We start from the raw sequence: 26,880 nt of genomic DNA, 5'->3' as shown, positions 1-26,880 counted from the left end.
GTCCTCGACGAGGACCGGCTAAGAAAACGCCGCAGAATTTATCACCTTTATTTATACTTCAGTAGCAGAGCGCTTAATCACCCCGCCCAATCTCCCGCCGTAATAGACATTTAGAATCCTCTTCGAAGAAATCGGTAAATCGGTAAAAAAAAAAATTAAATTAACCAGCCCTAACGCCCAGATACCCATTGTTAAGGAAAGCGAGATTTAAGGATAAAGATTGTCACTCAATCGTTCGCGTGGTCTCCTCTCCTTGTCAGTAAATTACTTTCTAATTAATCCAACGCAGTCAGAACCGTGAATTTATAACGAGAAGCATAAATGACTCCTTGTGACGTCTTTGATTTCCTTTGAACGCTCCTCCATTTGACGGGAGACCAAAGAATTCAAATTAAATGAGAGTTTTAATTTTCTCATCTCTCTTCCTTGTAAATTTAAGGTTGATTTCAGGCTAGAAACAGTTATTAGCACGTGTTATCGTAATGGATATAAGTATATCCTTTATCGGGAGGAGTACGACCAATTAAAGGGCTCTTATCGTTTCAGCTGAAACAATCAAACAAGAAGTAGGCGCGTGCCGGGAGGGTTTTTGCGTTATTGCCTCTCGATTGTTACGGACAATGGCGGGTCATCAGCTTGCAGAGAACGCTTCGCAGAACATTGTTCTACCCACAAAGATTGTTTCGAACGAGTTCGGTGTTGGGAATTTCCAATTGTCGACGAGATTATCATTCAGAGACCGCCACGGATCCCAAATGACATCGTCGAATTACGTAACATAACATAAAAATTCTAGGAAGTAAATTTTAGCATTCACAATATGATTGCATCAAGAAAATAAGAACGACGTCCGAGCGCCGCGGGCCGTTATTCTGAATTTCTGAGCTCGGTTGTAAATCATTATATCCGTGATGTACGGGTACGGGGCGGGATGAGCGGAAAATTTGGATGAAAATACATTAGCGTAACTCACGAAATATTTTATTTACATGTATAATATTCTCATATTTTTTTAATAAAATGCAAGAGCTAGTTGGTTTTATGACGAGATTGTATACGTTTGTTTTTGTATTAAGTCGTCGATGTAATGTGATTATTTTGTATCGGCTAAATATATAATAATTATTGATTAAAAACATAATGTAGATATACTAGCTGTGTGGTTACGGCATCAAAGAATATAGCCACCCCCTCTCTTCCCGTGGTTGTCATAAGAGGTGACTAAGGGATAACACAGTTCCACTACCACCTTGGAACTTATAAAGCCGACTGATGGCGGGATAACCATCCAACTGCTGGCCTTGAAATACACAGGTCGAAGACGGACAGCAGCGTTTTCGGTGCGACAAAGCCAACCCTGCGGTCACCAACCCGCCTGCCCAGCGTGGTGACACGCATGAGTTCACGCCATTTTTGGGGCGAACTTGTGGAGGCCTATGTTCAGCAATGGACTGCGATAGGCTGAAGTGATGGTGTGTAGATATACAACATACTGTATTTTCCTATCAGTTACATAATTATTAACAATGATAGTTCTTAAACGCTTATATAATTTTATTTCTACATTAAAATGAATGTTTTTGCTTATATATTATTCGAAATAACACTTGGAAAATCATAAAATATAACATAATAAGGATACTAAATACATTGTAGCCTGGCAGACAAATATGATAGTGAATGATTCGTACACTTTTAATACTACGGAACTTAATGAACTTTAATTTTGAAACCCCCGATGTTTTAGCGAACTGATGAGCTGCGAGTTAAAAAAATTAACATGTACCTGTTGTGGGAACTTACATTTAACGCGAAAATGCAGTTCATTGGAGACGGTCTCGCCCTCAGCATTGAGAGCCGAGCAGGCGTAGCGGCCGCTGCTGTGTCGCGTCACCTTCTGCAGCACCAGACTCTGGTTGCTGTGGAACACGCGGGCCGTCGCGTTGTGCGCCAGCGGACGGTCCTGGGAAATAAGTATATATATCGTTAAATTTTGAGGTAGAGTAGCAAGAAATATCCTTTACAAGTATGTTTTCAAAGTATATATTACTATCAGTGTTCCTCAACTATATTATGCATGTATTATACATGTAAACTTTACTCTGGAATCAATCTATTTACTAAAGAAAATCACATCAAAATCCATTGCGTAGTTTTAAAGATCTTAGCATACAGACAGCGGGAAGCGACTTTGTTTTATACTATACTAGCTGACCCGGCGAACTTCGTATCGCCTAACACAAACTTTATCGTATGGTATTAAAGTTCAAATTGACTTTTAAGTATTATCACAAATCTTTTGTATGAGAGTATAGAAAAGTGTTGTTTTTAGACTTTTTCAGGAAATTTTAAATTTTTTTTTTTGAATTTTTCTCTCCGTAAGAACCATCCTCGTACTTCAAGGAATACTTTAAAAAACGAATTAGCGAAATCGGTCCAACCGTTCTCGAGTTTTGCGCTTAGCAACACATTCAGAGACTCATTTTTATATTATAGTATACTATATAATATAGCTGCCATACAAGGAAAAAGCCTAAGCTGCTCTTAAATTATGAAATATTGTTTCCAAGTAACCTCTTATATTTTAAACAATTATATAATGATACTCGACGTCATGGGGCAGATAAGGAGAAAATGATATCCGCGCTTTACGTGTAGGGCGGTAACCTTGGTTGATTAATATGTATACCCATGCCGAAATAAATATATTTAGCCCTAAGAATGAACTCAAATTTTTTGTGTAATTAACCCGTTGCATAAGTTAATTTTTGTATTTGATACCATTTGTTAAAAATGTTTATTTGAAATAAAGATAAATTTTTTAATTTTAAATTAATAATTTTTTTTAATTAATAAAATCGTGTCATATTGTTGCCGTTTGTATGAAATCTTAGTTAAGACTTGGGAAGTTGCGAGTCATTCCCACAACAAGTATCTACGATAACTTATTGGGAAGACTCAGTGTAACTTATATTGTAAACAGATTTCATGAATAAAGATATTATTATTATTATAAAGCTATTATTATTTTTATTATTAAGAGTTGTTAATTTAAGCTACAGACTCACGACGGAATCGCCATTAAATAAAAGGTCTATAACGTCATGAAGCATCCTAAGTCATAATTATATTTATTTCCACATAGTGAGACACAAGTGAAGTCTTTATTATACTAATAAATTAGCAGAGTAAATTGACGCAATTAATCTCTCTCGCCACCCACAAGTTATTCAAGCAAATACAGGTGGCTAGTCGAGCGCTTCATAATCATAAATCCTTAGGCGGCTAGACTTAAACCAGGCACTCCACTAGTTGAGCGAAATGTGCCATCGCCGCACCCGGCTGCGCCTTGCAGTAAAACTGAACGATAAACAGTGGAGCGCTTTTAAAACCCGCTTTGAATAAACTTGCAAACGCTGAAGGACGTTTAACAGAATATGATTATTTGCACAAAAGGGTCTCCCATTACGAGCGGCGTTATGCGCCACTCCCGCGGACAAAGCCCGCCGCTGCTCTAAAATACTGATTATTTCTTGTTTCTAACAAAGGGATCCCTAATTATTAGCGGAGATAAGTGAGCTGAAGGTTCAGAGTTAACTGCAGCAGGCTAGAGAGTTTCGGCCTCGGTGCTACATTCTAAAAGGGTCAAATTTATTTTTATATAAATCGAACAGTCTCGGTTGCCGGGTCGATCCCCGCACATGACAAACATTTGTATTAGCCATACAGGTGTTTGCCGTGGTCTGGGTGTTTGTGCAGTCCTTGTGGGTCTCCCTACCGTGCCTCGGAGAGCACGTTAAGCCGTCGGTCCCGGTTGTTATCATGTACACCTGATAGCGATCGTTACTCATAGTAGGGAATATATCCGCCAACCCGCATTGGAGCAGCGTGGTGGATTAAGCTCTGATCCTTCTCCTACATGGGGGAAAGAGGCCTATGCCCAGTAGTGGGATATTACAGGCTGAAGCGTATATACATCGAACAAATTGCGCAATTCTCTATAAATATTGTATTTACCTTGTAAATGAGTCGCGCAATTGGTACTGAAACATTTATCATGTCCGTGTACATATATTACGAAACATAATAAGATATTAAACTGAGATAGTACCTTTTTATATTAAAAGAACAAAAACAAATTAGCATCGGTTGGTCGGGCCCTTACTCTCACGTTAATCTGAAGGTACAATACAGACGCACGGCGTGGCGACGCGAGTAGCTAAATTTCATTTCTGCTAATGAAGTCGGCGAATGCAAACAAAAACCGCTCGCTCGACGATTTCTGTTTCGTTAAAATTAAAAGAGACATTTCAAAAGCCGCGTGGAAATAGATGAAATGTCTGTAAATTAATTGAAATAAAATACCTCATCAAACGGAAGGTGCGTCTTACATTATCATCAATCAAAATAAAAACATAACTTTCGTTTTTAAATTCTTATATAACAAGAACTTCTTCATCAATAATGACACTTCAATAAACAGGGTGTTCTATATTAGACGTGCTTGTCAAAACGACCGAGCATTACAGACTTAGTACATCACGTACGAGATCGGAACGTGTGAAATGTTAATAGTGATTGTATATATAAGTACAATCATTGACAGTGTTGAATTAAATAAATTCTACCAAATCCGTCCAGCACAGATGTCTTGGGGAGAAGCGAGAAGCGAGGAGCGGTGAGGAGCGGCGAGGAGCGGCGAGGAGCGGCGAGGAGCGGCGAGGAGCGGCGAGGAGCGGCGAGGAGCGGCGAGGAGCCGCCACGGACAAGGTTAATGTGAGTAAAATTACAAGCTTATAATTTATCCGACGGAAATATTCACCAGCGAAGACACGTATCATGCGTGTAGAATTTAATTTGAAATGATATTACGCTTGTTTGTGGAGCTTAGTCAGCCGAGCCGTCGACTCGAAGATACAGACGTTTAAATCTTATAAATATCCTTTTAATTTATTTGAGAGCACGACTATGTATCAATATTAATTTATTCATTGAGCTTATGTACATATTAGTATAAATTGAATGGAAACATGCCATTTAAATTTGAAGACGAATGTCGCTTGTCTGTTGGAGCTGATGAAACAATAGATGAAGATATTTAATACGACTCTAAGAAAATGTACTTGAAACATAAATGAAGTTACAAGCATTAAGAACATCGTCAAAATTTCTCAAGGTCTCGATTTTAATTGTTCAGAGACTGTTTACTCTGCAGAGCGCTTGTTAAAAAAAGGTCCGGTGTAGGGCGCGCTAATTGTTGCCAGCCCTTTGTGTCTCTTTGTCTGCTCTTTTATTCCTGACACGCGCTATAAGTCCTCTGCTAACATGTTCTGATTATATTTATATAAAAACCCTGGCCCACGATACTTTTGTCTATCATGATCTTTCTTACTGATGAAATCGGCCTAACGAACTCTGAACTCAATATATCTTTTATATAGAAAGGAATGAGACAGAATATTTGTAAGATATTTATTTACCCAAAAAATAAAACAGGCTCGTAAGTATAACGTTAGATTATTTAATTTGTTTTAAGCCAAACAGTGTAATTCGAGATTTATTTCCATTCGAGTCGCTTGTAACGTACTTTTAATTTCAAGCACGAAATCGCCCCACGCATGTTCCGATTACGACCTGAAATGTACCGAATTACCCGAATCTATCGCTGAATCAATCTGGCATGAAAGGCGTGCGAGTGATTCAATCAAGAATGTCCATTATGTACGGGACGAGTTCCATCGAGCGCAATCTCGCGGTGATCACGGTGCCGCGGGGGACCCCCGGCTCTCAGGAATGGCTTCCATTAGCGAATAAAGAGAGAATTTTCTACCTGATAACACTGTTTGCTTATACTCATCTACATTATTCAATATCCCTTTGTGAGCCTCACAATGACGGCTGCGGTCGTAAAAGGAACCATAGTGATATTTTAGTAACATACTCGGAGGCTTTAATCACGCGGATGGGTATATGTAATTGCGTTGTCTCGTAAAGAAAGCGTTCATACATTACTTAAGGAGATTCCTGCGGCAGGCGCTCTGATGGCAGACTTACTCGCAGATATTACGGGCTTAATTCATAACAGGAATGGTGATGTGATTTTCCGACGGCGTAATTGTATCAGACATTACACACGAATACATTCTGACGTAAGTCGGCTCTGCATACGAAATGTGATAAAGATATTTGATGACCCCAAAATTCGGCACAGAATTGCCTCTCTAAAGTTAAATAAATGTAATTACGTATTAGTCAATTAGCATGTCTACAAAGTTGGGTACAATTAAATCAATTCATACGTTACGGAGGAAAATTTGAGGAAGACAAAGCGAAAAACAGAATTATCACGCACGTGAGCGATATCTGACTCGAGCGTCGACCGGGGAACGGGAATAAGTTCTCAAGACTAATTAGGTACACGTCAATGCGGGCCGACTGAAACACGGAACAGGTTCCCGAACTTTAATCACCGAAACTCCGGTGATGAGAATCCGAGTGTCACCGGCTGGAATTAAACTGAGTGAAAAATAGGAGCGTTACTGCGCCTCCGCACCTGGGCTAACCCGTGACGTCTGTTCTCAGAACGGGGTCGCGTCATTTTAACTTTGTTTACCCTGAGTGTGAGGGCAATAGAATTAAGTTCGGGCAGCGTTTTGAAAAGCGGAAAAGCCAGCGATAAGCGTTTTGACTATTGTATTTAAAGTTGTTTGAGGAAGAAGATTATTTTGTTTTTAACGCTTCAAAAATAAGTACAGCTGGTTGAGGAAATTGCGGCGTTTTATATTCTAACGTTTTCTTTACACGCTTTGATCGTATTTAAATTTGTAAGAATAAGCTTCTTTATTATTTTAGCATGATGGGTTAATTTTTTGTTTTAATTTTTTCTTAATTTGATGACGGGTTGACGCAAAAGTAATTGAAATAGCTGTTCGTTCTGTTCGTTGTTTCTCTAGAGGTTAAGAATCCAAGGAGGTTTTCCTCGATCTGGGCTTTTGTGTCTGTGTTCTGTCGGAATTCGTTGAATCTTTTAAGAAATGTGGAATATGATACAATTATTTAATACAACACTTTTTAAACGCTAGCATAAAAATAACCAAGACAGAAAATCTGTTACGTTAAAATTATTTTAAGTTTAAACCTCGAAAAAAAAACCTCAAGTGATTGTATGCCGGAGAAAATTAAAATCCATACATTTTCTCCGCACGAACATTCCCGGTAGCCACAGAAACTAAACGACGTCATAACTAACTAAACAACTATACTCGTGCATGTTCTAACGCGGAACTTCTAAATAATAAACTTTGAAACAATTTCTCCAACAAAATAGAGAAGACGCCATAAATTGAACGTCGGATTTTTAATAAAGGACCCATTTAAGACTCGAAATATATGACAAAGGACGGTTTTATGAATAAAATGTTAAGCGGTTTATTCGCCGCGTAATATTGTCGAGACGTTTAAGAGTATCAACAACTACTCATTATTTGTTTTGAAATAATAATATCTGGTTAGAACAACTATTACTTTGTAAGCTAATGGTTAGAGCTTCACTTTTAACGACAGTTAAAATTTTAATTTGTGAGATGACATTTAGAAGGTGTTTTTTGAACTATTTGAATAGAGTTAGTCATAAAGTAAGTAAGTTTTGACATTGACTTTACAATAATTTTATGAACATTTAGCCTTAAGTAAATAATTATGTTAATTTTATTTTAACACACTTTTTTTTTTCATTTATATCAATTTTTCAAATGAGTAATCCACACATAATATTTTGATACAGGACAATGGAAACTTGTGATACAAATAGTAGTTTATATATATATATAAGTAACTGTCTTTTGCTATTAGTACGATTAACAATTTTTAATTTTTAATTTTCGCTGAGAGTTAAAATCGAAATGATTCTATTTATTGAGTTAATTAGCGCCGGGGAGTGATCGACGTATAATTTATTTCCAATCACGACTACTGCAGCGCTCAATGAAAGGCGGGCGAAGTTGGCGCGGGCGTAATTCCAGTAGATCGGAATGGATAGGGTTTAAGGACGTTAGAGGCGTCGCGGCGTCGATCGGGCGAAGTTTCTCCGCAAATCCGTCGTCGCAAATCCGGCTCAAGCCTTTGTTCCCGCGCTTTCGAATTTTGTCATTTCGGCGACGGAATGAGCCAACTCGGAGCCTGCCACCTAAGTCTCACGGCCAATTCCTATTGAGTCGCTCAGCTAATTCAACAATTAGTGCTTCCCCCTTACGCCGTCCTAGTTTTGGAATACGAAGGCTATGAAATATGACGGTGCATTACCGGCCGCGGCAGATGTCCGTTAAGCTACGGACGGCCTGGGAGCGCGGCCGCCTGAATAATTGTGCGGATTACAATATATACATTTTCATCCGAATTTATGACGCTCGAAGCGCTTTATTTATGCGTCGTCTTATTATTTTGACGTCTCACTCGCGGATAGTTAATATTCGAAGCGATGTTTTCGGCGCCGTCGGTCGCTGCGAGCCTAATTGATGGATGTAATTTGCGTTCGAGATTGCGCGCTCCGACCGCCACAAAGGAAACCTTGCAATTATGATTTCGATCAAAAGGAGGCGCCGAGACGTCGAATACAAAGGATATTTCGAGAAAAGTAAAATAACTTTAAATATTATTACACTCTTAAATCTTTTCTCTTAGAGAAAGAGGTCGCTCACCGCGCTCTTTTTTTTTTGTATAGTCGATGACATAAAAATAAAAATAAAAGTGCTAGCGAATTCGTCAAGGAATTTTTCGAGTGGTACGTGAGCGCACCTTGTCCAGGGGGGCGCCGCGCGGCGGGAGGCGCCAGGAATGTTAATAAAGTGTCCGGAGGCGCGGCACGATCGCACACTTCCTTCTTTGAATTTAATAATTTCTCTTGATTGACGAAAATCCTCGGGGAATTCGCTACAGAGTTTGCATAATCAGATGCCGTTCGTGGGATCGTTTTATACAAGAATGCATAAGTTAAGACGTTACGGCAAAGGTCGCTCGTTTAATTTATTATAATTTAATTATATCACAAAAGGGCCTTAGATCTGATGTTAATGAACTCATCCATCTCAAGTTAGTCGACTACACTATTTTATTAATACGTACTTATAGACCGTCTGATTATTATTATTATAGGTAATAATTATTTATAATATATTAGTTAAATGTTTAAATTTTGTTTTAGTTTACTTATTATTCTATTTCTCCCATTTATTTACTGTGATTTGTAGAAATTTAAAACTATTTACTAATTAATTTATTGTTTTGGTTCAATTTTTGTAATATATCTTTTAAACGTTAAATAATGTCATTAAGTAGTTTTAAGAAGTATTCGTCACGTTAAACTAAGGGTCAAACGAGATCTTATTACGAATTTCATTTGTTTTTTAATTATTCGTTACTCACTGACAAACATTCGGTTTCGTGTACCATGACTATGAGTTCGCAAACGCTCCGGTGTAGCAGTGCGAGAAGGTGGCTTAACACCAACGGTTTGCGAGTGTAATCCCCGCTCGGGATGGATTTATTTTTTCAAATATTTGTTTCCAGCTTGGAAGTCTGTCCTTGTGGATCTTCCCACCGTGCCTCGGAGAGGACGTTCAGCTAATGGTCCCAGTTGTTTTCATAAATACCAAGCATTACTCATACGATACGATAGCAATCGTTACTCGCTTCACCCTGTAATATCCCACTACTGGGCATAGGCCTCTTTCCCCATGTAGGAGAAGGATCAGAGCTTAATCCACCACGTTGCTCCAATGCGGGTTGGCGGATATATTCCCTAAAATGAGTAACGATCGCTGTCAGGTGTACATGATAACAACCGGGGGACGGCTTAACGTGGTCTGCGAGGCACGGTGGGGAGACCCACAAGGACTGCACAAACACCCAGACCACGGCAAACACCTGTATAGCCAATACAAATGTTTGTCATATGTGGGGATCGAACCCGCAACCGCCAGCGCAACAGGTACAATTCATGGCTGTAACCGTTGCGCCAACGCGGCGCAACGATAGCAATCGTTACTTGTATTTGGGTATATATCTGCCAACCCGCCGTGTAGTAGCTTGGTGGATTCGATCTTCCTACACGGAGATAGGCCGATGCCGTGGAATGTTACAGGCTGAATCCTGTGATCGATCATAAGTTAAAGATAGACTAATATAAACTTTTTAAACATATACTTTTTTGTTTGGTATGGTATTAATCTTTTCTTAGACTAGTAAGCCTTTCTGTGCCTATTTAGACAGTCGATCTGAAGATGTAAACTCCAGTCGTGGGTCGGCGCTGACATACACTTTTTTCCCTCGCTAAGTGTAGAATAGTATACAAATCAACACAAAGCGAAGTAGACTACAATATAACCGCTGTTCAAAAGAGCGTGTATACTAACTACTACTATAGTTTGATTGTTGAGCTAATGGTTGCGGGTTCGCTCCACGCTTATGATAATATCTTTATCCTGGTATAAATGTGTTCTTTCAAATGTTTTGTTTGCAGATCCCTATCAAAGCTCTCAATTTTTTTTTTATAAATAGCAAAAGTCTGAAATTAATACAATTATAACACGCTTTTGAAGTACAAATATATATAGCCATTTAACCTTTTATTGGTAAAACGAAATTGAAAACTCAAAACATTTCAATTAAAATCAAATCCGGTTTGTTTTTAATTCCCTAATTTTTATTAACTCTTAATAACCTTTTAATCAATAAATAATATTGATTGTATTATAAAAAAATTTAAACCTCAATTTTTGAATTAATACATAATTCAATATCTTAACTTCTTAGTTTGCAAATTCTCGGATCGTTGTGTCCTGTCTTTTGAATATGCAACCCCATTATTATTTATGATAAAATATCAACAGGACTCTAATTATACCAAACAACTGTACCTACGTAAATTCGCATCTGCACGATCGCTAGAGCACAAATAAATTTGTTTAATAATTAACTCAATATCAACTTCAAATGAAATGAAGAAATAAATAAGCCAAAAAAACGTTTAAAAATACGTCAAATCATTCATTTGTCGGAAATAAGCTCTCGTCGTCACGGGCGGCCCCGCGCCGACCGAGTAATAAACGTAGACAAATACGACATCCTATACTTGTTTGACATGTTATGAAACAGGAATTATTCGTTATAACGGATTTTATTACGTTCACAACATTTCCCTACCTCTACCTGTGTATATCTACGTACGATGACGCCTCCTTAATACGCCATGGATTGTTTAACGAAAACAGTCTCTATCCCATCGTTCTTAGAGTTCATTTTCTATTGATGCTCCGCTGTTATCACTAACTGTTCATCGTCTACTTATTGTACATTATTATCCTCGTGTCCGCGGTAATGGGATGCGACAATTGTTCCAATATTTCATAATAAAGGTTTTGAGCTCGCCGAGAATTTCAATATGTGAACATTTTACATAATATCAAACCATTTATTACAAATAATTACGATATTAATATGAAGCTTTAACTGTTTTAGGAGCGACCAGTATTTTTTATTTAAGTGAAGATAACAATGAATCGGCCATCTGTGAAACACACTCGCTAACCATACAAGGCTCCGTAGCTCTGTACAATACTCTAGTGCTAAAATGCTAACACAATGCACGTTTCTTGTAGCATAATACACATCATACAATAATACACGTCTTATTAAAATATCTAGTCTACCTCGAGATTACCTTCGAGCCTTATTACACAATGAAGTCACATTAATTGGGTGTAGGTGGAACCGTCTGATAATAAAATTCAAAGGGTCAGTTTTAATCTGTTTTTTTTTTGTAATATATACAACTAGGTCGGCAAACAAGCGTACGGCTCACCTGTTGGCGAGCGATTACCGTAGCTCATAAACCTGCAACACCAGAGGCATATAAAGTGCATTGCGGTCCCTATCCTCCAACCCCCCATGGAGCTTTGGTCATCTTACTCACCACAAGAACATAACACAGATTGAAAGCAGTATTATTTAGCTGTGGTCTTCTGTAAGGCTTCATCACACTTTGAGCAAGATATTTCCCCCCGTACTTTTATTATACGCTTCAGCCTGTAATATCCCACTACTGGGCATAGGCCTCTTTCCCCATGTAGGAGAAGGATCAGAGTTTAATTCACCACTTTGCTCCAATGCGGGTTGGCGGATATACTCCCTACTGTGAGTAACGATCGCTATCAGGTGTACATGATAACAACCGGGACCGAGGGCTTAACGTGCTCTCCGAGGCACGGTGGGGAGACCCACAAGGACTGCACAAACACCCAGACCACGGCAAACGGCGTATATTCCTTCTTTTGAAAATCGTCGATTGGAGAGAGACCAAATATTTTTAAATATTTTTATTTAAGTTACTTCGTAATTTTATTGATTCCCCTTATCTACTTATTCATATATTATTTAGGTGTCCCAAAATAAATACACGTAATCAGTCCCTATTTTATGTGCCTAGAACTAGGACCAAATATACGCAGAATAATTTTACTTTTAGAGCATGTAAAATGTACAACCAATGTTTTCATCACATTGATTTTGCAACTTGTTCAGTGCAATCTTTAAGGAGTGAATTACGATATGCAATAAATTTTTAATTTTTAATTTATCATTAATTATTAACATAATTCATGAATTTCTAGTGGGTTGGTTTGATTTTGTTATAAATTAATCTATCTATAATATATATAAAAGCGAAAGGTCACTCACTCATCACGAAATCTCCGAAACTATAACACCTACAAACTTGAAATTTGGCAAGTAGGTTCCTTATAAGACGTAAGCATCCGCTAAGAACGGATTTTACGAAACTCGCCCCCTAAGGGGGTAAAACGGGGGGTGGAAGTTTGTATGAAAGTCCTATGTTTTTGAAGTAAGAGACTTGAAATTTAAAATGTAAGCTCTATAGATGGTGAAAAGGTGTCCAAATATAATATCTTTAGAAATCAACCCCCTTTTGGGGTTAAAACGGGGGATGGTACGCTGACTCACTCATTGCGAAATCTCCGAAACTATAATAGCTACAAACTTGAAATTTAGCAGGTAGGCTCCTTATAGGTTGTAAACATTCGATAAGAACGGATTTTACGAAACTCGACCCCTAAGGGGGTAAAACGGGGGTTGGAAGTTTGTGTGAAAGTCCCATGTTTTTGAAGTAAGAGACTTCAAATTTAAAATGTATGCCTTATAGATGATGAGAAGGTGTCTAAATAATGTGTCTTTAGAAATCAACTCTTTTTTGGGGTTAAAACGGGGAATGGTAGGTTGACTCCCTCATTACAAAATCTTCGAAACTATAACAACTACAAACTTGAAATTTGGCAAGTAGGTTCCTTATAGGGCGTAAATATTCGCTAAGAGTTGATTTTATGAAACTCGACCCTTAAAGGGCTAAAACGGGAGTTGGAAGTTTGTATGAAAGTCCTATGTTTTTAAAGTAAGAGACTTTAAATTTAAAATGTATGCTCTATAGATGGTAGAAAGGTGACCAAATAATGTATCTATAGAAATCAACTCTCTTTTGGAGTTAAAACGGTGGATGGTAGGTTGACTCACTCATCACGAAACCTCCGAAACTATAACAGCTACAAACTTGAAATTTGGCAGGTAGGTTCCTTATGGGGTGTAAACATCCGCTAAGAACTAATTTTACGAAAGTCGACCCTTAAGGGGATAAAACGGGGGTCGGAAGTTTGAATGAAAGTCTTATGTTTTTGAAGTAAGAGACTTGAAATTTAAAATATATGCTCTATAGATGGTGAGGAGGTGTTCAAATAATGCATCGTAATCTATATATATAAAAGAGAAAGGTCAGTGACTCACTCATCACGAGAACTCAAAAACCGCTGGATGGTCTATCCATCCAGGTTGGACAAAGATAAAGTTTGGCAGGGATGTAGATTATAGCTAGCAGACGTCCGCTAAGAACGGATTTTACGATATTCCATCGCTAAGGGGGTTAAATTGGGGTTGATAGTTTGCATGAAACATATACAGCCTGAAAATAAAACCAAAAATGTGGTGTATGAGGTGAGATGTGGTGAGAGGTTTTTGTTTAGGCCAAATCGCGCCTTAGAGCGATTGCCTTAGGGTTTAGTTTAACCGTGGCTCTGTCATTTATTACTTATGATTTTGTAATACCATTTCGCTGCGTTAGCGACGCTTTTTTCTGTATGGGTTTCATCGGTGATATCGCCAGGTGGCACGGCCCCCCGCCGTCGCCGTCGCCCGCGCCGCTTAGCGGCGAACAGTCTCGATTCCGCTCTCACGGTAGCGGACGTATCGCTGCTCGATACGGCGAATAAAGTCTCGCGTCCGCTCTGCAAGGTGTGGCCGTATCGCTGCTCGACGGCCGGCCAGTTCCTATTGTTGGACTTATTGTTTTGCGCGTGCCTCGTGGTTTATTAACTGCTTACTTACTTACTTTACTGCTACCGTTTTAATTGCTGTACTTATAACTTAACTGTAAAGTCTCGAGTTCGCTCTGCACGAACGCAATTTTCTGTGTCGCTTTATGAGAACCCCAATGTTGGGTTTGGACTCTTTGCTGGCGTGACCGCACGCGGTCCTGTGAATATATCTAACGGTTTATTTGGTAACTGTAAATATTTAATTGCTGTGCTTATAACTTAACTGTAAATATTTGTTGTTGTGCTTGTGACTGTAACTGCTTGTGTATTTCTTTATAATCAATTCTGTGACCGGGGGTGCCTACTCACTGTCGAAGTCTGGGGGCCTGGGGCTTCCTTTTCGGGGACCGTCAGGACACCTATTTACACTCAACGTCACACCACACCACACGACCTACACACGTTCCCTGGCGATCTTCGACCTCAATAGACCCTAGCTGCCCTTCCAAGGTAAGTGCAATTTCCTTCTTATTTTTCAACCCCCTTTTTGTATTTGATTGCTCACGCCGCATATCCTGGTAGCCATAGGTATTCCGTACCCGACCCTAGGCAGTCCGCCGGGAGGTCGCTGATGGGCCCCGACCTCTGAGGCTCTGCTGGACTGGCTAGGGCCGTAACATTTTGGTAGCAGAGCGTGGTTAGGTAGGCCATCGGTACTAGGTACCCTTCCCCCGATCAGCCCGCCGTTTGGGGGTCGCGGTCGGGCCCCGATCCCCGAGGCATGCGAGGGCTGGCGGGGGTCGTAACATTTTGGTAGCAGAGCGTGGTTGGAAAAAAAAAACATTTTGGTAGCAGAGCGTGGTTCCCACGCCTTGAGCTGCGTGAGCTTGTCACTGATAGGGTTAGATATTTGTATTTTGAGTAGCTTCGGGTAGGTTTAGCCTGTGTGGCACATCCCTATATATATATTTTTTTACTGTTTATATTTTCTTACTGTTATTACTGTAATTATTGCTGTGATTTGTATCTGTATTTTTTATTGTTGTATTGGTTGCTGGAATTTATATCACTGCATTTGTTTATCGTTATATATGATGCCGTCACACAAGCAACCCAAGGCACCTGCGCTGATAATTCAGGAGCAGCTGCGCTGGGCGGCGCATGCCCACACATTGATCGGGCGCGCCGACCGAGTGTATAATTTAGCGCAGCGAGCGGATCAGGTTCGGGATCGACTGGCCTTGGTCGAGAGCGCATACACTGAGCTTTTGTCTGCGGATGTGGAGAGCGGAGTCAAGGACTCCGCTCGTCAGGATTATGAGCAATTCGTCGACTTCACGGACGACTTGGTTGAGGCAAGGGGCAAGCTGGCGCATGAGGCCCGTGAGAGCCAGATGGAGGGTCTGGCGAAACTGGAGTCTCCGCGGCGGAATCCAGCTCAAGCTGAGCTATTAGGTAAGTTGCCCACATTGGACTTGCCCAAGTTCTCGGGTGCTATTGGTGAGTGGCTGGCCTTCATAGGCCTCTTTGATAGCTTGGTCCACGCCCGGGGGGACTTGTCCCTCGGTCAAAAAATGGCGTACCTGCTCTCTTCTCTTGAAGGGGAGGCCCTTGCGGTCGTTGGTCACTTGAAGTTGGCCGACAACTCCTATTTGATCGCAAGAGACCTACTCGAGAGGAGGTACGCAAATACCCGGCTGCTGGCTGACGAATATGCCCGACAGCTTCTGAATCTCCCGCTACTGACTGACAGGACGAGGCTACGTCAGGATATTATTAATCCTGTCGTAGTCGCGTGCAATTCACTGAGGCGCCTGGAGCTTCCGGTCGACGAAGGGGCCGGAGGTTCTTTTTTGCTGCTCCACCTCGTACTGTCCCGCCTACCCCTCGATCTGCGGATCCATTTTGAGGAGAGTTATGGTGGGGACGGAGCGGATCATATCCCGTCTTTTAGAGACCTGCTGCTCTTTTTAGAGCAACAGTGTAGGCAGGTCGCAAACGCGGCGGGCGCCGCCGACACCTCCAGGGCACCTGAAAGGCGGAACCCGCCCGGGAGGTCACCGCCGACTCCGCAGAAGCCTACTGGAGCTTCTTCAGGAGGGCGCCGCCCTCTTCCTACGTATACCGGCCTAGTGGCCAGGGAGGCTCCTCCATGCAACTACTGCCGCGGGTCTGAGCACCGATCCGCGGCTTGCCCGAAGCTGTGGGCTAAGCCTGCAAAGGCGAGGCGGACCATAGCTCGGGAACGCCGCTGGTGCTTCTCCTGTTTGGAGTGGCACCTTCAGAGGGACTGTCCGCACCAGCGGCCCTGTCCGCACTGCTCGGGTCCTCATCATGAGGTCTTGTGCCTGGGCCCGTTCAGCGCTCCTCCTCGCGCCCCTTCCGACCGCGCCTCTGCCACGGGCGGGGGCGCTAGTCAGCCCCCTCTGGCGTGTGACGCTTCTCGCTCGCCCACCAACCACTGCTCCCCCGGCTTGAACAGGGGAAATTCCCCTGAGCAATTGGGGGGTCACCCTGCCAGGGGCGGGGGGGTCTGCACCCCCCCTCCTCAGCGGGTCGAGAGAGAGTTCGCCGCCACTCAGCTGTCGTCAAGACCACTGTCTCCTCCCTTAGCTAAGTGGCCGCGATTGGAGCGCCACCCTCCCCCCCTTGGTCGGAATCGGCGACCTTACCAGGTCCCTAGGACCTCTTATCTGTCCCGGCCCGCTAGGCCGGGCCCTCTGGTTTCCGGGCCTCTCCGCTTAGCGCTACCTCGCCGCCGGTGGTCGAGTTGTCACCTGACTGCCGCTACGAGGACCCCCGGCGCGAGGACTGGTCCGATGGAGGCAGCTCCAACTAGGTAGCTGCCGCCCTATCTCCCACCACGGCCACCTCCACTGAGCCTTTAAGCTGTCAAACTGTCCTTTTGCAGACAGCCTCAGTGCAGGTGTACAACCCGAAGGGCGACTGTCTAACATCTCGCGCCTTGTTGGACTCGGGTTCACAACATTGTGTGGCCTCTATTTGGTTGGTGGGAAGACTAGGGCTCCCCTGGAGCTCTGAATCACGTCGAATGTTTGGCATCGGAGGCCTGGAGCCTCCCGCTCCTAGGGGAAGAGCTGAATTAATTTGCTGGCCCTGTCTTAGGGCCGACGCACCATCCGGAGCGTCATCTTTAAATGTATCCCGTGCTACAAACTGAAGGCCGCCATTTCTCACCCTATGATGGGCGACTTGCCAGCCGATCGCGTCACTGCCATCCGACCATTCGCTGGAGTCGGAACTAATTTCGCTGGCCCTGTCTTAGTCAAGTCGTCCTGCTTTCGTAACGCGTGCTCACATGGAGCCTACCTGTGCGTGTTCGTGTGTCTCTCCACTAAGGCCGTTCATCTGAAACTTGTAAGTGCCCTCAGCACTGAAGCCTTTGTGGCCGCACTTAGCTGTTTTGTTTTTGCCGTGGGGTCCCTGACCTGATCCGATCCGACCCTGTTTCGTTTACCGATTTGCTCGCGGACATAATGCCCTTCTGTCCGGGACGGGGGATTGTTTAGGCCAAATCGCGCCTTAGAGCGATTGCCTTAGGGTTTAGTTTAACCGTGGCTCTGTCATTTATTACTTATGATTTTGTAATACCATTTCGCTGCGTTAGCGACGCTTTTTTCTGTATGGGTTTCATCGGTGATATCGCCAGGTGGCACGGCCCCCCGCCGTCGCCGTCGCCCGCGCCGCTTAGCGGCGAACAGTCTCGATTCCGCTCTCACGGTAGCGGACGTATCGCTGCTCGATACGGCGAATAAAGTCTCGCGTCCGCTCTGCAAGGTGTGGCCGTATCGCTTCTCGACGGCCGGCCAGTTCCTATTGTTGGACTTATTGTTTTGCGCGTGCCTCGTGGTTTATTAACTGCTTACTTACTTACTTTACTGCTACCGTTTTAATTGCTGTACTTATAACTTAACTGTGAAGTCTCGAGTTCGCTCTGCACGAACGCAATTTTCTGTGTCGCTTTATGAGAACCCCAATGTCGGGTTCGGACTCTTTGCTGGCGTGACCGCACGCAGTCCTGTGAATATATCTAACGGTTTATTTGGTAACTGTAAATATTTAATTGCTGTGCTTATAACTTAACTGTAAATATTTGTTGTTGTGCTTGTGACTGTAACTGCTTGTGTATTTCTTTATAATCAATTCTGTGACCGGGGGTGCCTACTCACTGTCGAAGTCTGGGGGCCTGGGGCTTCCTTTTCGGGGACCGTCAGGACACCTATTTACACTCAACGTCACACCACACCACACGACCTACACACGTTCCCTGGCGATCTTCGACCTCAATAGACCCTAGCTGCCCTTCCAAGGTAAGTGCAATTTCCTTCTTATTTTTCAACCCCCTTTTTGTATTTGATTGCTCACGCCGCATATCCTGGTAGCCATAGGTATTCCGTACCCGACCCTAGGCAGTCCGCCGGGAGGTCGCTGATGGGCCCCGACCTCTGAGGCTCTGCTGGACTGGCTAGGGCCGTAACAGTTTTATAAAAATAACTATTAAATTATACTAAACTGTGCCTTTTAAAAAGTTACTCAGTTTGATAAGCATTTCAAGTGACTGAAATAAAAAAATAATTTGCTTTAAACATCTTAATAGTAATACATATCTTCATAACCACGAGGACGTAATCGCGGGCAACAGTTAGTGTATTATAAGTCCCCAAAAGTGTATGTGATCGATTTGCTCAAAATTTACTGAACGGATTTTCATGCGGTTTCAACATTGTAGAGAGGACTCCACCATTGGCAAGAGGAAGGTTTACGGAACGGCTAAGCCGATTTTGATGAGAGTTTCACTGGAAGTTTGCCGGCAAAACTTTGTGACACACTAATTTCAACGCGGGCGAAGCCGCGGGCACAGCTAGTCTATAATATATATAAACGCGAAAGGTCATTCATCACGAAATCTCCGAAACTATAACACCTACAAACTTAAAATTTGGCAGGTAGGCTCCTTATAGGAAGTAGACATCCGCTAAGAATGGATTTTACGAAACTCAACCCCTAAGGGGGTAAAATGGGGGTTGGAAGTTTGTATGAGAGTCCCGTGTTTTTGACGTAAGAGACTTGAAATTTAAAATGTATGCTCTATAGATGGTAACAAGGTGTTCAAATAATGTATCTTTAGAAATCAACTCCCTTTTGGGGTTAAAACGGGGGATGTTACGTTGACTCACTAATCACGAAATCTCCGAAACTATAATGCTTACAAACTTGAAATTTAGCAGGTAGGCTCCTTATAAGGCGTAATCTATTGCTAAGAATGGATTTGACGAAACTCGACCCCTAAGGGGGTAAAACGGGGGTTGGAAGTTTGTATGAAAGTCCCATGTTTTTGAAGTAAGAGACTTGAAATTTAAAATGTATGCTCTATAGATGGTAACAAGGTGCTCAAATAATGTTTCTTAGAAATCAACTCCCTTTTGGGGTTAAAACGGGGGATGGTAGGTTGAGTCACTCATCACGAAATCTCCGAAACTATAACAGCTATTCCCTTGAAATTTGGCAAATATGTTCCTTATAGGGCGTAAACATCCACTGAGAACGGATTTTACGAAACTCGACCCCTAAGGGAATAAAACGGGGGTTGGAAGTTTGTATAAAAGTGCTATGTTTTCGAAGTAAGAGAGTTGAAATTTAAAATGTATGCTCTATATATATATATATAGTGAGAAGGTGTTCAAATAATGCATCTTTAGAAATCAACTCCCTTTTAGGGTTAAAACGGGGTATGGTAAGGTGGCTCACTCATCACGAAATCTCCGAAGCTATAACAGCACAAACTTCACATTTGGCAGGTAGGTTCCTTATAGAACGTAGATATTCGCTAAGAACGGATTTTAGGATACTCGATTCCTAAGGGGATAAAACGGGGGTTGGAAGTTTGTATAAAAGTCCTATGTTTTTGAAGTAAGAAACTTGAAGTTTAAAATGTGTGCTCTATAGATGGTAAGGAGGTGTCCAAATAATGTACCTTTAGAAACCGACTCCCTTTTGGGGTTAAAACGGGGGATCGTAGGTTGATTCATTCATCACGAAATCTCCGAAACTATAACAGATACAAACTTGACGTTTGGCAGGTAGGTTCCTTATAGGTCGTAGAAATCCGCTAAGAACGAATTTTACGAAACTCGACCCCTAAGGGGGTTGAACAGGGGTTGGAAGTTTGTATGAAAGTCCTATGTTTTTGAAGTAAGAGACTTGAAATTTAAAATGTGTGCTCTATAAATGGTGAGGAGGTGTCCAAATAATGCATTGTAATCTATATATATAAAAGAGAAAGGTCACTGACTCACTCATCACGAGAACTCAAAAACCGCTGGACGGTCCATCCATCCAGGATGTACAAAGATGAAATTTGGCAGGGAGGTAGATTATAGTTAGTCGACGTCCGCTAAGAACGGACTGCGATATTCCACCGCTAAGGTGGTTTAATTGGGGTTGATAGTTTGTATGAAACATATACAGCAGCTATAAGTTCGCCTGATAGGTTATTTATACTGCAGCCTGAAAATAAAACTAAAAATGTGGTGTATAGAGAGGTATTATAAAATAACTATTAAATTATACTAAATTGTGTCTTTTAAAAAGTTACTCAGTCTGATAAGCATTTTAAGTGACAAAAATAAAAAAATAATTTGCGTTAAGCATCTTAATAGTAATACATATCTTCATAACCACGCGGACGTAGTCGCGGGCAACAGTTAGTGTATTATAAAACAAAGTTCCCAAAAGCATTTGTGATCTTTCACCAATGGTGAGAGAGCTTCAAGAGAAAGGTTTACGGAACGGCTAAGCCGATTTTGATGAGAGTTTACTGGAAGTTTTCCGGGAAAACTTTGTGACACACTAAAATTCAACGCGGGCGAAGCCGCGGGCACAGCTAGTTTAATTATAATTGTATTATAGTTGGTATGATTAATTTTTAATGTTGTACATATCTGAATTTTATTATCTTTTAATTATTTATTATTTAATGGATGATTGTATGAAATGTTTCTATTCGTACATGTTTACCTAATTATTCAATTTACTACTGTTTGAATTATTTATATTTCTGTGTGTATCGATTATTTCTGATTAATGTGTGCTTTTTAGCTTATTAATGAATTGTTTACTATTGGAAACTTTATTGGTTTATGTATTAGTTTTATATGATTTTTTTCTTTGTATTATTGTACTGTATGTTTCCTAAATAAAATAAAAATAAAATAAAAATAAAAATAAACACCTGTATGGCCAATACAAATGTTTGTCATGTGCGGGGATCGAACCTGCAACCGCCAGCGCAACAGCTACAATCCATGGCTTTAACCGTTGCGCCAACGCGCCGTCCTTTATTAACAAGTAGAGTAATATTAACATCATAAGATACTAATCGTAACAATCGAGCTCATCGATTAGAAACCGGATAGTCCTCAAACTATTGGCCCCGCAACCTGAGCCTCGAGGAGCAATTCAATATTCTCATTGAAATTTCCTACCTAACTTACTTAGAACTTAGACCATATTGTTTTCCATTACTGCGTTTCCAAAGTACAAGAGCTTTTAGCGTTCCATAATCTTATAACAAATAGCACATAAGCTCATGTTTGGACTTCATTAAGTTTTGGTTTTAAGACAAACCAAACTTTGGGTAGTTAATAAGGAAGGAATATTTGTTGTGTTTTGTGATTACTTCACTTATGAAAGTACTTTTTATAATATATGTGGGATTAGAATAAAAAAAAATCCACAGTCGCTAAAATACTCCTTTAATCGAATAATTATACCGAAAATAGAATTATACACGTCTTTACTCATTTACTGTCTTTTTACCACACCCACACTCTCTGTCACTCGTTCGTCTGTCAATGTCAATCATTCTTTACATCATGCATACTCACTCTTACATTCCCTTTCATGCATTTCGTCTTTAAGATTACACATTTATATTTATTTATATATATGTTATATATGTATGTATATTTATATGTTATATATATATTTATTTACAATACACATATTCCGGGAAAAGAGGGGATGGGAATATTCTTTACTGCTATAACCACACAGCAGCTTGCTAACATTAGACAATTTTTCATATAATAATAATACATTAGAATCCAACAGAAGATCACAAAATTTTCTCATAGTCGCTAAACATCGAATATGGTTACCATTAAAATTATAGCGATAGGTAAAACCGTATAGGAATGGTCATTTGAAAAAGCTTAAAAAGACAAATGTCTGAACTGAAGCTACAAACAGTCAGCTTGAGAATTTGTCTTTGGTCTCGATTTCTTTGCGCATAACGAAGAATTCGTCTCATGTCGGCCAGGATTTTACACGAATTGTATTTGATGTAAAGGGCAATAATGCAAATAACATGGCGGTGGTTTCGGGGAATAATTCATTGTTATATCATCCTCTTTTTGCTGAACGAGACCTCCGGGGACTGCGTTACAAAAAGGCTAATGATGAGGCGTTATACGGCCATGTTGATGATATGCTTGTAAGGAAATTGTGGAGTAAATCTAGAAGTTTAGTAGTTTAGGAATAATTTGGGTTTTCCTCTTTGTATTTTAAATTATGACGATTATATAGATGAGATATTAATGATATAGTTAGTTGTTATCATGTACACGATAGCGATCGTTACTCATATTAGGGAATATATCCGCCAACCCGCATTGAAGCAGCGTGGTGGATTAAGCTCTGATCCTTCTTCTACATGAGGAAAGAGGGCTATTCCCAGCAGTGGGATGTTACAGACTGAAATAATTAATAATATAGATGAGATGTAACAATCTCATAACTATTCTATATAAGCCGATTTTGGTAAAATTTTAAATTTAACAAAAAAAATACTTTCATTTATATTTGATTCAGAAATTTAATAATCCACCGTTTACAAACAAATTTTATTTTGTATGAAGTTAGCGTAGTTGTTACTGATTTTTATTCCCAAAATATATAAGAACTCGATGGCGTCATGAATGATTTTAAAGAATAGCAAAGATAAGAAAGTTACACCCAAATTACTTGGGAAGAACTATCCTGAATTTAAGACTGCGTTTCGGTTGAAATCTAAATTTTGTATACATTTAATACCGGTCCAAAACAGTACTTAACAATACACATTCCGAAAAAAAAACAATTGATTTTTCCGAATAGAATGCAAAACAAATGCAAATTTATAATGTATACATACATGGCTTGAAATGATTCGATTGCCTTTTATAAATGCGTTGTCATCGACTAAACAACTCGACATAATAGAAACAAAATGGCTGACGGTGACTCGTTTATATTCAAAACGTCGTATATCACAGACAGTTTGTTTGTAAATAAATTGACATTCGCTCACCGCCTCTTTTAATGTATTCGAATATTTGTTCGAATAAATATTATTTGATTTATTGAATATAATGGTTTGGGAATATTCATAAAATCCATTATATTTCGTTATCGTGATAAAGTTATGGAAAATTTTATGGCTTTTGTATCTATTAACCTAATATACAAATGTGCCTGTTTGTGACTAGCGTTCTGGTAAATTGATGACTTAAATTCTATGACATCGATGGAGGCTTATCTTTGAGACAAAATATCAAGATAGGATTAAAAATGAGACTATCCGCGAGAGAACGAAAGTAACCGACATAGCTCACAAAAAAGCAAGTTGAAGTGGCAGTGAGCTGGTCTGTATCGCGGCACCGATGGCCGCTGGAGCAGACGTATCCTTGAGACCGCGTGTAGGACGCCCTCCGGCACGCTGGACCGACGAGTTACGTAAGATTGCCGGTGTAGGCTGGATGAGGATTGCGGAAAACCGGGACGTCTGGCGCGAACTTGGGGAGGCCTATGATCAGCAGGTCACTGCATGAACTGAGCTGCTGGAGGCTTCGATTCTAATATACTTGTCAAAATGTTTGTTTGTAATCTAGTTGCCCTTGTGGTTCAGAGACCAATTAAAGCTGCCACTCATGTTTGATATTATAAGAAGCTGATAACGATCATTACTTTTGACAAAGAAATCATTATCTAATCTCTATTATCCCTTTGAAAATGGCTGAAGGCTATTAGTGTCCACTGCACTCGGTTATTTAAGGCAAACCTTCGTTCAGTAGTCCAGTAGAAGGATTATCGGCTTAGGCCTCCGCATTAAAAAAGTATTAATTTCAGATACATAAGTTAAGCGTAAGGCGTTAAACGTGAGTGAAAAAGTGTTTCTTGCACTTGAATTAGAGTTTTTTTGTATTTGTTTCATTAATCGGATTTCGAATGAAATCGCTTAGATACACCAGTTTTATATCCATGCCATAAAAAGTCAACAATAAGTCTCAAGTCAAAATTATATTTAACAATAAATAAACTATTTAAATATATATAAATTTGTTTTATCATAGAAAGTTTATTCAATCAAAATTCGTGTGAAGCCAGCGCGGTTCGCTAGTCATTCTTCTGATAATACAATGATAAAGCAGAAACGTCTATTTCGGATATGAAATGGCGCGTATCATCCGCGGCCATCTACTCCATTATTCTGTAACATCAATCCTATTTATATGGCTTTTAGCTTATAACTGTTATAAATAAAACTGATTTATATACATTAGTGGACATTTGTTTATTTTGTATTGTCATTGTCATGGCGGACGGAATTTTTATTAATTGCTCATTTAGGTCTTTAGAGTTTTAATACTAATTCATCATCATCATTTCAGCCTATCACAGTCCACTGCTGGACATAGGCACAAGTTTACGCCAAAATTGGCGTGAAGTCATGTGTGTTGCCCATAGTCACCACTCTGGCCAGGCGGGTTGGTGACCGCAGGGCTGGCTTTGTCGCACTGAAGACACTGCTGCCTGAGTACGGCCTGTGTATTTCATTGCCAGTAGTTTGATGGTTATCCCGCCATTGGTGGGTTTTTTAAGTTCCTAGGTGCTAGCGGAACTGTGTTATTCCTTAGAGGGGGCAATACTAATTGTTCTATAGTAATTCATTACTCTGTAAATAGTTAATACGTTAACTTTTGAAAAAAGTAAAGTTACTTAAATATCAAAAACTAAGATAATTCGGAATAAGCTTTTAGTGAGAAATGATGAATCATTAAAACAGTTTTAGTCAAATTTTTATTGAGTCAGTAATATCAAACTCATGTTTTTCACGTCTTATTATTTGTGAATTCGACTATTTCGATATGTATATATCGATTTTTGAAATTAAATGCTATCAAAATCGAAATTGAAGACAAATAATATCAATAATAACGTGACTATTAAATTTATTACTTATTTAACGACTAATAAAATAATTAAATTGTTTTGAGCACCCTTATCTTAAAACTAGTATATCTCCATTTTTAAACATAATTTCTCGCACGAAAGGTCATTCGTAGCAATATAAAGAATTACCAAATCTGACAAATTACCTAAAATATTCTATTAAGCACACAATAAACTCACAAGTTCAAAGTTATTGCGAATTCATTCATTAATAACGAATCCAGCTTGCATTTAATTATTCTCATGTAGCCAGTCATGCAGAAAACATTTACCAGAAAAGGGCAGTTAACCGGTGTAGTAGATGTTTAAACTAATTGTTTTTGCGGGGCATTACAAGTGAGCGTCGGCTGCAGCCCGGCGCCGACCGAGGCTTACCGAACTAAATTAGCGAATGTTCTATTTTAAAGTAACTAGTGAAGTGAACGCAGCTTAGATAAAACCGGGCCGTATTGACTAAGCCATTATAGGCATTCCGGTCGCTTGGGCTTAAGTGTCTGAGTGGAGTTTGAACGTAGGAGATAGTTTTTGTGCATAATTGCTTCGTTCGAATGGTGCTTCTGGTTGGTATGGATTTGGTATAGATTTTCATTTTCTCTTTTATATCATTTTTCCTATTCTTATTTGGCGCGGTAAAACTAGTGATAATAGCTGTTATGTGTGTAGTTAAAACACAATAAAATTATTGATATGGACGTTCATAAACAGTCTAAGCGCTTAACATTAGAGTACTTGACTTATCACAGAATTATTAGTAGTTTACACGCTTCAATCTCTCACTAAAAATTTGCCAGTAAACGTTCTCGTGATTTCATACAAAAACAGTCTCGTAATATTGAAATCACGATGTTTTCTAACACCACGAATAGAAGATAAACTTAGTATCTGAAAATTGAACGATGGTACTAAATTCAGTACTCCATCTTTTTGAAATTTTTCTTACGATACTCTTATTATCAGCACTGAACCATCACAAACGTCTAGATATAATACTAGCCGACCCGTGCCCACTTCGTTGGGTGTTAATTATTATTTGTGTGATGCAAATATATAGTAGTTTCTCCGACTTGATTTATATATACTATTATTTTCAGTGGATTTTTTGTTCAATAACAATAAAATATAGCCTATATCACTCCTGAATACTGTAACTTTCTGTTAGTGAAAGAATTTTCATGATTGGATCAGTATTTGCGAAGATTACCCCCTACATACAAAC

General features: G+C 40.1%; 1 protein-coding gene across 1 annotated transcript in view; it reads right to left on the bottom strand.

Annotated features, from left to right (window-relative positions):
* The window catches only part of LOC123668473, a 268,966-nt gene that overhangs the window by 80,144 nt on the left and 161,942 nt on the right, over positions 1 to 26,880 (bottom strand). Inside the window, exon 10 of the mRNA XM_045602205.1 lies at positions 1,804 to 1,963. Coding sequence (XP_045458161.1) covers positions 1,804 to 1,963 — 160 coding nt within the window. The remainder of the gene's footprint in view (positions 1 to 1,803; positions 1,964 to 26,880) is intronic.

The sequence above is a fragment of the Melitaea cinxia genome, chromosome 3 (genome assembly GCF_905220565.1).
Source record: "Melitaea cinxia chromosome 3, ilMelCinx1.1, whole genome shotgun sequence".
Taxonomy (NCBI): Eukaryota; Metazoa; Arthropoda; class Insecta; order Lepidoptera; family Nymphalidae; genus Melitaea; species Melitaea cinxia.
Note: the sequence above shows the minus strand (reverse complement) of the source record. Positions and strands in the feature narration are given on the sequence as shown.